Source organism: Protobothrops mucrosquamatus, unplaced genomic scaffold (genome assembly GCF_001527695.2).
Source record: "Protobothrops mucrosquamatus isolate PMUCROS unplaced genomic scaffold, P.Mucros_1.0 scaffold_138, whole genome shotgun sequence".
Classification (NCBI taxonomy): domain Eukaryota; kingdom Metazoa; phylum Chordata; class Lepidosauria; order Squamata; family Viperidae; genus Protobothrops; species Protobothrops mucrosquamatus.
Window position 1 is genome coordinate 562 of NW_015386214.1, and position 13740 is coordinate 14301.

Genomic DNA, 13740 nt, shown 5'->3' on the forward strand with positions numbered 1-13740 from the left:
GTCAAAGTGAGAATCACTTTTTTTTCTATTACAAACACCCAAAATGAAACCTTTACATGGAAAAGAAGTTTAATGTTTAATCTTGGAAGAAGTCGCTCTGTGGGGATTTTCAAAATAATAATTAAGAAATCTAATAAGAAGGATAAAGTAGAATTTTTGATTGACCATATGAGAGTACATTTTATGATTTTGAAGAATGCTCTGAAAACTTTTCTTAAAACCATCAAATGAATCTTAAGCACACTATCTATGCAAAATATTCTGCGAATACACTTTCTAGGGATGGGGGATATTTGGTTTTAAAACAGTTAGGATTAGTATAATGAGGAATAAGAGCTGAACATCAAAACCCTAGCTATAAAGTACAAAGTTGCTAAAACCATTTTCTTTCCCTTTCTGTTTTTAATAGAAATGCTCAAGAAGAATAAATATATTTTTGTTTAATATACCTGTAATTTATGTGGATTATTATATGCTCAAGTTGTTTTCTTCCTTTTATTCAGTAAAAGCTGATTCCAAAATCCACATGACCTAAATGAACATATGCCAGTTTAGGTCATTTTACTGACTTCAGTATAATTCTGGTGTGGTTTCAAAGAAGAGTTAGTAATAATATGTGCTGTTTTTCAAAATATGACATCATCTACACCAGTCAGGCATTCTTTAGAAATCCATCTTAAGAAGATTGTTTCTACAGCACAGACTGCAGTCCTTTATTTGCTTTTAATGTGCTTTGTATGCTATTTCTTTTCTCTTTTGAATTCCATTTTTCCTCCCAAAAACTTAAGAGTGGTGTATATGATTCTTTGTTTGCTTTTTAAAATGTGATGTTGAAAAATTAACTCACTTTGTTCCTTAATATGATGCATCCCATAATATTTTAGTTGCCTGGGAGGAGCCATAGAGCGAGTGAGTGAAGGAACTTGTTTGCTTATTTACTTACTCACTTGTTGAACTTTTATGGTATCTTTCCAGACAGGACTAACTTGGATTGAAGAACAACCAGCTTTTGGAAAAGGGAGTTAGAACCAATACGCAGATCCAGAGCAACACTGTTTCACACAGCTATGCCTTTTCGGCAGCTATTTTACATGCACCAACAGAAGAGGAAGCGACAGCAATGGCGGCCCTTGAAAACAAAAAGCTTTGCAGAGCCCAATAAGCTTAGCCAACAGAACTATCACACTTTGCTGGCAGAGTGCTTGAAGAAAGGGTGTTTGTTTGAAGACGAGTCCTTCCCAGCAGATGTGAGATCCATAGGCACAGGACCATTACTCCAGGAACTGCCCCAATGGATACAGTGGAAGAGGCCACATGTAAGTGATGCAATTTGTATTACAGGAACATTTTATTAAAAAAAGAAAAGAAAACGATTTGCTGAAATCTTAGAAGGCACGGAAGATTTGTTTTACAAAGATAGTCTTGCTTAATGGTTGTTTAGTGACCATTTAAAGTTATGATGGACTCTCAAAAAGACAGATATGATCTGAATTTGAAGTTCCAACACCCCACCCATGGTCACAGGATTACCTTTTGGGTGCTCGGCAACCAACCTGCATTTATGGCTGTATGCAGCATCTCATGGTCATGTGACATGGTTTACAACATATATTTTTTTTGCCGTAAACCAGTGTTTACTTTCAGTTTTCAGCAAAAAACACTCATTGGGTTTGTTTAGCAACCAAGGCGTTCGCTTAATGACTGCCACAAAAAAGTTGCAAAATTGTGTTGGTCATGTGATGACCTGCTTAAAGACTGGCACAACTTACAACTGCTCAATTATGGCCGTAAGTTGAAGACTATCTGTGGACATATAACATATGCTTTGCAATTCACAGATCCCGAGTTCAAGAAGATTTAGCCTTTAAAAAAATCAGATAATGGGAAAGTCATTAACTGCAAACTTCAGAGAGTCACAGCCAGGGTAGATCTTTCTACTCAACCCCTTGTCTGTACTGTACCAGATACTCAGTTTCCTGAATGCAGAAACGGAGGACATATTCTTCCGCTAGTCCCAGTCCATTGCAAATATATCTTGCTTTTGTGTTTTCCAGCATCAATTCAAAATTGCTAATTTTTAATGTGAGCCTTCTTAAATCCTTCAGAGAGGATGATCTCTGGCACTTTTGTCTGTTCTTAAGCTAGCTCTGACTGCAGTGCATGATACAGCCTCTCTTCTCCAGTAGCTGACTGCTCTGCTGACTAGCAGTGACTTTTCCCCCAGTTTCGTTTAGAAAAACTTGCAGCTGATTCCTACAATGGGCTGTTAACTCAATGAACTATCTTCATCTCTAGAAGTTCATGTTCCACTTAGCCCTTACATCCTCCAGTGGGCATCTTTGTTTTATTTCTGCTTGGGTTGGGGTAAAGTGCTTACCCTTGCTTGCTTGCCCTCTGTGCACAACACAGCTTCTATTCCCTTTATTATTGTTTTTTTTCCTCAATATCATAGAGTTGCAATCTAATGATGTATGATAATATTATCTTTGATAATATTTCAATAGAAGAGAATATTTGTAGCTCAGGGCTGAACTGTGGAGTCCTTGTGCTGCCTCTTTTTGTTGTTTGCTTGCAGATCATAATCTGACTTTGTAAATATTATCATGGGTGGGAATGGATGAAGGGTTTGCTCTCTGTTTATGTGCAGGAGTAGCTTGCCTTGCCAGTGGGAGTAGGGGTATGGTTCTTTCCTTGGTAGTTCCTTGATTAGAGTATTGTTTTTTTTTCTGGTGTTAGTTAATCTTTCCTTATTTGATTGTAGGATGTTTTCCACTCTTTTTGTTTCTTTCTTAGCTTTTTTATTATCTCTTTTGAATGGATTATAAGTGTGGTTTATCTCTACAATACAGTATGTGTCTATTGGTGGCTGATTTGTCTGAATGTCAAGCTTCCAGGAAACTCCTGGTATTGATTTGACTTTGGATTTTGGCTTGATATTTCCTTGTTGGTACAGTAGGTATATTTATTCTTGGGCATATTAATGCAGTTTTGAGTGGATCATCATTTTTTCTAACAAGAATAATACTGGTTTCAGAGAAACTTAGAATGCAATTATCCAATTATGAAAGCTTGGGGGATAAATGCTCTATCAACAAAAGATGTATTATGTTAAAATATATTCACTTTATCCTTGAAAGAATGAGCAGGCTGCAAATTTATGTTTACATGACAAATACATTCCTTTAACGGTGATTCCTAAGAAAAGCTTGACTCCTCACATTTCTAGCTCCTCTTTTGATTCTCATTTAAATATTCACCACCACCAAATGCTACCATATTTATGTTTTGGCTTATTCAATTCAGAAACGAAAGCTGTCACTTAATGAGTACTATTTTGATTTCTTGGGACTGGCCTCAGATCACATATTATAATGCTGGCAGGAAGCACTTGTTTGTTTTTAGACTGATCCTTGGTTATATGCTAGATCAGCGGTTCTCAACCTATGGGTCGCGACCCCATTTGGGGTCGATCGACCATTTCCCGGGGGTCGCCAAGCAAGGCTGTCCGCCATTTTTTTCCCCTTTTCCGGCAGGTGCCTTACCTCCCTTGAGCTGGGCCAGCTGGTGGTCGGCCTGCTCCGTCTCTGCCGCTTGCCAGCTACGCCTTGGCCGGTGCAGGGGGCGGAACCACGCATGTGCGGCGCTCCCGGGCAGGGAAAGTCCTCGACTTACGACCAGTTGGGTAGTCCTCGACTTACGACCGGTTTAATCCTCGACTTACGACCGGTTGGGGGTCGCGGCATTAAAAAGGTTGAGAACCACTGTGCTAGATTATAAACTCCCTATGTTACACTTCTTTCTTGAGTTCCAACATGTTTAATATAACAGCAAAGCAAAGATGCTTATAATATTATAAACATATTTATACAACAGGGCATTGTATAAACATAGTATTGTGTGGGCTTAAAGTGGCTTATATATACCTATATATTCCAGGAGCTGCACAAGAATCCAATCTTTTATTCTACCAACAAAAAAAGGCTTGCTCTATGTCAAGGACTGATAGGTAAGAAATATTTCAAGAGAGAATGTCATTTGTGTGAATATTTAGAATGTGTCAAGGTTGGCTTAGTCTACCAGATCCATTTCAAGAGCTGTAGCTCTGGAAAAAGCCCATTCTAACCTTGAACAGTCTGGCAGAAAATAGTCTGCCCTAAATTGATCTATCAGATTATATCTGGAAATACAAGAATTCTGCCTCTATTTTATCTGGTATATGTGCAGTATAAGCCTAAATGACTATATGTTTTAGATTAAATTTTCAGGAAAGTTAGCCTATGAAAAAGAATAAACTTTCATGGAAGGTATAAAAGTATAAAAGGTCTGCTTTCTAATCTAAATTTTAATTGCAAATTTACTACTAAAGATGAAATGCATTCTACAGAATAAGGCACAAAGCTACATCTGGTATCTATTAGTTCCTGGTTAATTATAAAAGTAATAAATACCTGCATATGTACTGCCTTCTATTTAGTGCCTGAAATAAGGTGAACAAACAATTTTTAGGTCACCTTCTGTTTTCCTTAACCATTTTGGCACAGAGAACTGCTGGTTTTTGGCTGCGGTGGAAGCTTTAACATTTCATGAAGATATTTTGCTTAACGTGGTACCACAAAATCAGAGTTTTGAGACGAAGAAATATGCTGGAATATTTCATTTCAAGGTGAGCATAATCCCTAGTACAGCTATCTGATGAAACATCCTAACCGTAAAAATGTTAGATTTTTGTAAATGTAATGAATAATTCAGACAGTTCTGTCAATATATATGAATCAGCCTTCCCAAACATAGTGCTCTTTAGTGGTTTAGGATGGGAATTGCCAGTGATATGGCCCTTTGCACAAGGGAGTAAAATAGAGGCAAAAACTATGCATTGTGATGTCATTGTGTGAATTCCAGGATTTATGTACTGTGCTTTATGTTTGTCATGTGAAATAGTAGATGCAGATTACACAATGCGTGTGTCATTTGCACAATGATGCATGTGAGATTATTGTGGTTAGGATTATTATTGCAAGGAGGAAAATGGCCACATAATCCTGTGAAACAAAGCAAAAAGACTAAGAAGTCTGGATGCTTAATGTTTGTAGGTAAAAAACACTTTTTTATCTGAAGTATTTAGTGCTTTAACTCTGTCATATGCATGCTCCTTCTTGTCACTTCAGACCCTGGAGATGCAGCTTAGTTTCATATAACTCCTACTCATCTCTTCGAACATTATAGTTTTGGTCATCATATTACTGTAGCAAAAAGTTCACTTATACTTTCCTGCAGTTATTGTTTGATCACCAATGAGCAGGATTAGATGATGGCCTTTCTCCCTCTTTGAAATAGGAGCATGATCATTATTTGTTACTTTCCTTTTTCAGTTCTGGCATTTTGGAGAGTGGGTTGACATCGTAGTAGATGATCGATTACCAGTAAATGAAGCCGGTCAGCTTGTTTTTCTCTCTTCTGTTTACAAGAACCTATTCTGGGGATCTCTTCTGGAAAAAGCTTATGCCAAGTAAGTGATTACCCTAGCATTCTGTCATGAATCTTATCCAGTCTATTTTTAATCTATTGTTATATTCATCTAACATCCATTGGCAAAACTTTCTGGGCAGGCTGTGTGGTTCTTATGAAGATCTACAGATTGGTCAAGTGTCGGAAGCTCTGGTAGATTTCACAGGGGGAGTCAATATAACAATAAAGTTGGCTGAAGCACCACCTGATCTCTGGGATATCTTGACAAGAGCAACTTACAGCAGATCGCTCATGGGGTGCCAGACTGATGCAGGGGTAAGACCTTCATTTCCTTTCTCTCACATTATTATTAAGAATTTTGATCTCACAGTTCCCTGTATGTCATTTATTGAAGTAAGTGAGACATTTCCCCCTATTAGCTGCCCAACAAATAACATTATGTGATAAAAGGGATCATTCTAATACAGGGGTCCCCAACCCCCAGTCCGTGGATCAGCACCGGTCTGCAGCATGCCAGCAAGCAGGCCGCACAAACAAGGAAACTCCATCCTTCGGATGCAGGCAGTATTCAAAACCACACCCCTTTCGGTCCACAGAAAAACCTTTCTCCATGGTCCCTGGTGCCCAAAAGGTTGGGGACCTCTGTTCTAATAAAGAAGAAAGTATTTGAGTGCCTTCTTTCAAGAGAGCAAATGCCCCTTAAAAAATAATATAAAAAAAGGAATAAGGTTAATATGAATCACTTAGTAAGAACTTTATTTTATTTTATTTTATTTAAAAAGCCTAAAACACTTGCATTAATGAATACATAAATTATTTGTCATTTAAGACTATCTCTTCTGTAGCATGATCTGTCTGAGAATGATTTTGGAAAGATTAATATAGAATTGCACCGTATTCTATACAAATGCATAATTTATTTAAAAATGAAGTCTAGCGATTAGATTTTGATTTTTCACATATGGAGAAAAAAGATATTGCCGCTATTCTCTTTTTCCACACTGTTCTTTTAAAGCTTGATTTATGCCCTACCTCAGCAATTTTCTTTTTCTAAGCTGAACATTTTTTTTTTATTCCAGCAGCTGAATCATCCCCGTAACTTCACAATAGCTTGCAGAAAGTTTAGTGAGGAGCTTAGCTCAAGCTGCTCAAGTATTCCCAACGAACCAACTGCCAATTGTTTTCTCTTGGTTGTATTGGTTCCACTAAGCATGAAGAAAATACTTCATAGCATGGTTAAATAGACTGATTTTGTTTTTCCTACAGCCAACAAAGGTCCTAGCGAATGGCTTAGTGGCTGGTCATGCCTATGCTGTGACTGGCATTCGAAAGGTAAATGAAAACTTGCTTTGATCATTCCAAACATGGTTTCCTTAATGGCTTATATTCTTACCTTCTATCTTAACATAACAAGGAAGAAATTTAGAAATAAGCTCTCTGTTTAGCATTTTTAAGCAATGGATGAAGCCAGCAGTTCATCATTTTCAAAATATGGCATACCTTTATTGACTCACACCTGACTATTTGATTTTCTGGCTTTCATTTTTTATTTCTGGTTATCTGTTGTTGTTTAACTTACCATAACCCAGGACTAGACAACCTTTTGGTGACTGAAGGCCAGATTTAACATTTTTTGTATGCCAAGGGACACTGTAATTGGCAAGGCCATGTTGAGATGGTTAGTGTCAGAACTTTTTGTTTTGACTTTTCCTAAGCTTCAAGGTAGAGTGTAGTGGATCTTTTTTAAGCTGAACAAGTTTTACCTTGCTAAAATGAGGACAATGGGAAATGGAGGGGGTCTAGTGTTTTCTTTCACAAATCATATGACTAAAATACTGAGCTCTGGTACTATATCTAGTTTACACTTTGCATATTGAATGGAAGCCACTCAACCACAGTTTAACCTAGGAGGGTATGTGAACGCAGCCCATGTAGTTAGTTGGTGATTCAGTATGTTGAATAATGAATACTACAAATACATCTCACTGTGTTAAAGTAGACTAGAATTAGATTATTTCTGTGTGCAGTCTGCAGTTCAGATATTGAATGTTGATGGGCAACTTCAGATCCCTCATAGCTCTCTGTATGGTTCTTTATCTTTGTATTTTAGACGGGGTGCCCCTTCTAGTATAGATTATCCTGTTTATAGTAGGAGTTATAGCCTTCTTCCCAGTTCTCTAGCACATCTCCAGTCCATTTGGCTTCTTTTGATAAATGGCAAAGTATTTTACTGATGGATGAAATCCTGGCAGAATGTGTTATTGGGGTTATGGAACCTGGATGCCCTTAGAAGTATTTAGGGATCAAGCTACTCAGTATTTACTAGACCCATACTGGTATCTTGTATCTTACTTAGAAAGTTATAGTTACTCAAAGGAATGGAAAGTTGAAGAATAATTCTTACTGTAGCAATCTGTTATTGTTTCCCAAAGGTGACATGCAAACATGGACCTGAAAATTTAGTAAGGCTAAGAAATCCCTGGGGAAAAGTTGAGTGGCAAGGGGATTGGAGTGACAGGTGAGTCCTTACAGCAAAAAGATGTTACACTTCAGATGGATGCAGTCTCTATACCACCTGCAGGCAGAGATTAACACAGACAAGTTCATCAGTTAGAACACAACACTTTGAGCTGCTCTGAAAGACCAGACAGTGCTAGTGGAACTGAAGGTGGGTGAATGTTAAACACATAAAACCAAAGACCAGAAAATAAAAGATGGTGGTACAAAAAAGAAACTTTATGACTTTCACCCAAGACAGATTAAAATCTTAACAATGCTATTTGTTTACTAGGAACTCCATTAGCCCAATTTAATTGGAGACTTTTAAACATATCTTGATGAAACATGAGAGTATCAGCAATTTCTATAAGCAGTTATAATGGGGACTGAAAAAATGCATAGGAAGTGAATATTTTTCCGCTCAAGTTTTGAAAAAGCTTTCCTTGATAGCACTGATTTTTAATTGTGGTACTATTTATTTGTTGATTGAAAGATATAGAATCAATAATACCAAATCAATAAATTTAACTCTAGTTTAACAGAATGTGAATGCACTAATTAAATAAAAATGAACCTGTATATTAACAATAATATATGTGAGGAATTTGTAGAAAGTAAATTTACATAGCAAATCAGCTGACGTCCTTAAATAATTCTTTAAGGCTCCTGTAGTGGAGCTCTTTATATGAAAAAATATTTTGAGGATTAACCAGGATAAAAAAGAGGGAAAAACATTGAATTTAATAAGTATTTATGTATTTTGCACTTTTAAATTACAGATAGTCTTTGTTTAACATTCACTCATTCAGGAACTGTATGAAGTGCTGAATGAGTCATCATAGTTGTGGCTGTTGTGGTGTCCCTGCGATCATGTGATTGAGATTCAGTTGGTCAGTGATTGGCTCACAATTATGACATCACAGTGTCCCAGGGTCACATGATCATTATTTGTGACCTTCACTGCTGGCTTCTAACAAGAAAGTCAATGGGGAAGTGGTCAGGAGATCACAAATGTCAATCAACCATGGGATATTGTAGCCATGAAAGATTTGCCTAACAAGAGCAACTGGGACTGACAGAATTGCTGTTGTAAATTGGCATTTACAACACATTATTTAGTAACAGAGTTTCTGGTCCCAATTACCATCAGTAAGTGGGGGCTACCAGTAACGAATCAATCAAATTTCAGGTATTATCTGAAAATTCAATTTTGCAATGCAATTTTCCAACTAAATATTATATATCAGGTAAATAAACATGCTGCATTAATTTAGGACTGGAGAAATGAGAATAGGTAAATTTTGGGTGTACGGAGATAGCTGTATTCTGCAGAAGCTCTTTCTAAACTGAACCTGTTGACTGAGAGTTCAACACTTCACTGAACTTGTAATTCTTAGTGCATCATAGCTGAGTGAGCTCTGTTTTACAATCATCTTTCTTCCACTTTACTTTAGCTCTGGAAAATGGGAGCTGCTCAGCCCCAAAGAGAAGATTTTGCTACGAAGAAATTCTGATGATGGAGAATTCTGGTACTTTCATGAAATAATAAGTGGCCGTGTCTTTCAATCTACTTCTTTCCCAGATGCTCTTGCTCAGTACTATTTTGAACAATTTTCTTCATTTAAGATCATGCCTCTGAATAGAAATGGTAGGGCTGAAGCAGGGAAAGATGAAAAAGGGAATGGGTATCAGACTGCAGGCCTATTGCCCCATCTCTCGTGGGGTCAATATCATACACTTTCTTCAATGATGTGCTTCACACAAATCACCTTCCAGCAGAACTGCTTTGCACAACCACAATAGGTTTACCCAATCCAGGCTAGCCCTAAGTTCTAGCAATCAGAAGTAGTAAAATAAATTATGTGCCAGAAGAATATATCAGGTTCTAATATTCAATATATAGCTATAGAGCTAGTGTGTAACTACTGGGTTAAAACATCAACCAGATAACATAAAAATAATAATAATGAGATATTTGGGGAGTATGTATCAGATTTTGAGTAGTCAGAATGGATATGAATATTTGTCTCCAAAGTTTGTAGAGGAGGATTGTTAGAAGCACACCCATTTTAACTCTCATTTGTCCTGAGAGCTAATAAGAGACTCCTGCATAAAGAATATTTAGTTCAGTAAAGAATACTTAGTGACCAATAACAAAGTAGGGATTTTGATAATGTTGGAGAGTAGATGTGTTTAGTTTGCAAAAGAAAGCATTAAGGTGAGATATTGCAGCTATCTTGGTCAAAGAGCATCATGCAAAAGATGAAGCTAACTCGCTTTTCATTATTCTAGGATGCAGGTTTACAGTTAGTGGTAAGGAATGGCAGACAAACAGATTTCTCATTAAATACTAGAAGAACTTCCCAACTATAAGAGTTGGTATAGTTGTCTCAGAAAGTAGTGGACTGGGTAGTGGATCAGTTACAGTTATTGTGCATTTCCGACATAGAGTATGAGTTTGGTTGAGATGAAATGAGATTTGATGGATCACTTCAATTTGATCATCTCTTCTTATGAAAGGAGATCCATGCTGCTTTGCATTTTCACTTACTCAAGCAGCCATGCTTCTTCAATTTTTGTCCTTCAGGTTTCTGGCCTTTAGTGGTCTTCTGTGCATGTGTAGTTTATGTATAAAACCAAAGGGGATAGTTAAGGTAAATTGGCTCCCTCTGATTGGTTTGTGAGGTTCAGTAGTCATCTCTGACTCTTCACGTTGAGTGTAGAAACAGACTGCAGAATCTAAACAGACTTTTAATACTTGAAGCCAAGCAGCTTCATGGTCTAGGCCTAATAGATGTTGTCTTAATCAATTTTTATTTGAGATAGACATGTCTATAATACAGACTGTTCGCTACAATACATTGCTTTCTGTGTCTCAAAAGAAAATGAACAGTTCTGTATTATGTTGCAGAGGCCTCAAAGGCCTGCTTGACTTGGCTACATTCCTGTTTTTCTTACAGCACTAGTGAGGACCTCTTCCTATATGGTGTAGACCTTTGCGGATTGCCTAAATCATACTCTAAGACATATCAACACATTATCATTGAAATCAATTAATCAATCTTTATTACGGTCACAGACCAGCACCACAAACAAAAGCATTCAAAACAATAATAATAGTAAAAAACAAAAATTAAAGACAGACAGAATACCATTGAAATATAAGAACCTAAAATCTATTATAAAATCAGACACATCTTATTCCGACCTACACCAATGAAATTCTTGCAAATAGTTTATGTTTGGTTTAAAAAGGGCCATTTATGAAAACCCAAAGTTTGTCATGTTGTCACAAGTACATTCATACTTGTCATTACATACACAATCACATGCATACATTTCACACAAGCATTTTATATGCACAACGGTTTCACAAACGTGCGCAAATGCACACACACATTCCATAACTACAGAGTCAGAAAGTTATTTATTCCATGTTTTCATATTATAGCATTTTACCACTAGATGGCAATATCAACATAGATTTTAATGTTATACTTTTTGACAAATAACATTCCCCAGGTAATTTTTCTTTGCTCTTGCCTTTTCACTCCTGCACTCATAGTCATGTTTTAACACTAACAATATGTCAGGCATTTTACACAAATCTGCATTTTCTTTTATCTTCTCCTTTGGTGATACCCATCCTCTTTATCAATGCTAATTAGGCAAGGTGACAGGGGGAGATTAAAAAAAAACAACTAGGTTGTGGGCCATGCCACATAATCAAAGCCCTGTTCCTGGTTTACCTATGTACTCATAAAACAAGGAGTTGTTTTTTAAAAAAAAATTCTTTAATCATAGGATGTCACTGGAAGACTTGAAAATTCATTTTATGGATCTGGTGATCTGTAAATTGACTCCTGATCTCATGAGTCAGGAAGATGGGAAGAAGTGGACATGCTCCATGCAGTTTGGCAAATGGATCAAAGGAAGCACAGCAGGTGGAAGATTGAAGAACTTCAGAGGTGAGACTTCTTGGGGAGATGAGGTTTGGAAAATAATGCCTGGGTTTAAAGAGCTGTGCATCTGTTCTCTTTTAATAATGTCTATAGAGCAATTTGAAGACAAACATATAATAGCGAATGCTCTGATATCAAAATGCCGAGTTAACTCTAGCTGAAGAATTCTTCTTAAATTTATTTCTGTTGGATAATGATGTGCTTCAGCATGCGCATCAGCTTATATGTGAAATTGCAAAAAAGTGAATTTTTTCCCTTTGCAGACTTGGTGGGCAATTTCCCCACCAGCAGGAACTGATAAGAATATAAACTGCCTTCAGATGTATTGCAGGTAGTCCATGCCGAACAATGGTAATTGGGACCACAATGGCCATCGCTAAGTGATGGGGTCATAAAGTATGATGTCATGTGACTGCATTGCTTAGCAACAGCAATCCTGGCAGTCCCTGTTGTGGTTGTTAAGCAAGGATTGCAGGACCTCACTAAGCAAGTGACCAGGATTTTTTTACTTCCTGCCCACTTTCCTATTTACTTTGCTTGTGGGAAACGGGCAGAGAAGTTCACCTGTGGAGATCACACGACCTCAGGGTCACTGCAACAACTGCAACTTTGAGGATGAGATGTACAAAGTCCTCCTCATTCAGTGCCTTCAATTGTAACTTCAAATGAGTGGTTGCTAAGTGAGGACTATTTATAATTTGTTTGGAGGCTCTTAAAGGGGAAGGTGGTTTGAAAACTCCACAGGTTCTCTTTTATTGCAATTACTCAACCATCCCAATGTAGCCCCAAATCACTTTGCTCTATTATGGATTCTGCAGATTGTTCCAAGTATGCATACTTACCCTCCACAGTAACCCGGACAAAGGAACTGGATGAAGCTGACAAGAGTTTTCATTATTTTCTCCTCCTCTTAAGCAGAGGAAAAAAACAAAAAGTGCCAGGTTATTTCTTGGGCTTTTGGTGTGGGATGGCAAAGCAACTACTTTATGCGTTTGTTGTTCCAAAACCAGTGACTCCAAACCCAATTCTGTTTTATCTTGATGGGTATTGTTGTTATTATTCAGTTTGATGCCATTTTACTCCAAACGACTTTGGGCAAACCACAATACACCAGACAATATAAAAACAATATGCACTAATAAGAAGCAATAAACAATCCAGCAGAGGGGGCTCTAGCCACCGGATCCCACAGTCTGGGAGAACAACCAGATCTTTATGGCCTCCAGAACATCAACAGGATTGGAGCCATCTGAGCCTCAGTGGGAACTTTATGGCAGAGAACAGCCACTGTGGCAGAGAAGGAGCACTTCTTGGGTGCTGATACATGACATGGCTTAATTGAAAGAACTCGAAATGTGTCAAGCTTGTCATCTTGAATTATCTGGACAGATGCCATCTCAAATAACCAAGGTTGATGCTGTATAAGGCTTTATACATCATAGCCAGTACTTTGAGTCTGGCTATGCAGAGAAAAGATGTCACATACACACAGCGAGGCATGTCCATTGCTGAAATGCCATTGCATTCTAGACCAATTGAAATTTCTGAGTGGTATTCAGTGGCAGTCTCCAATGTAATATTTAAACTGTGAAGTGTTTAGGGCATGAATGTCTGTCTGAATACCTTCCCATCTAAGGAAAGGGTGCAATTTCCACATCATAGTCACATGTCCATCAACCATGTAAATCCATGAAAGCCCCAAGTTGGGCACTACTTTTGAATGGGGACATGCAATCCCCTCCAAGGCCAAAAATAGAATATTTCCCTAAACTAAGTGGCCCCAATAACTATAGATATGCTGTCTTGGTAAGAG

General features: G+C 37.5%; 1 protein-coding gene across 1 annotated transcript in view; it reads left to right on the plus strand.

Moving 5' to 3' along the window:
* Window positions 1–979: 979 nt before the first annotated feature.
* CAPN14 (calpain 14) overlaps window positions 980–13740 on the plus strand; it is a 32058-nt gene continuing 19297 nt past the window's right edge. Inside the window, exons 1-9 of the mRNA XM_015818515.1 lie at window positions 980–1316; window positions 3937–4006; window positions 4542–4663; window positions 5370–5506; window positions 5607–5781; window positions 6733–6798; window positions 7899–7984; window positions 9420–9494; window positions 11770–11933. Of these exons, the coding sequence (XP_015674001.1) occupies window positions 1068–1316; window positions 3937–4006; window positions 4542–4663; window positions 5370–5506; window positions 5607–5781; window positions 6733–6798; window positions 7899–7984; window positions 9420–9494; window positions 11770–11933 (1144 nt within the window). The 5' untranslated portion in view covers window positions 980–1067. The remainder of the gene's footprint in view (window positions 1317–3936; window positions 4007–4541; window positions 4664–5369; window positions 5507–5606; window positions 5782–6732; window positions 6799–7898; window positions 7985–9419; window positions 9495–11769; window positions 11934–13740) is intronic.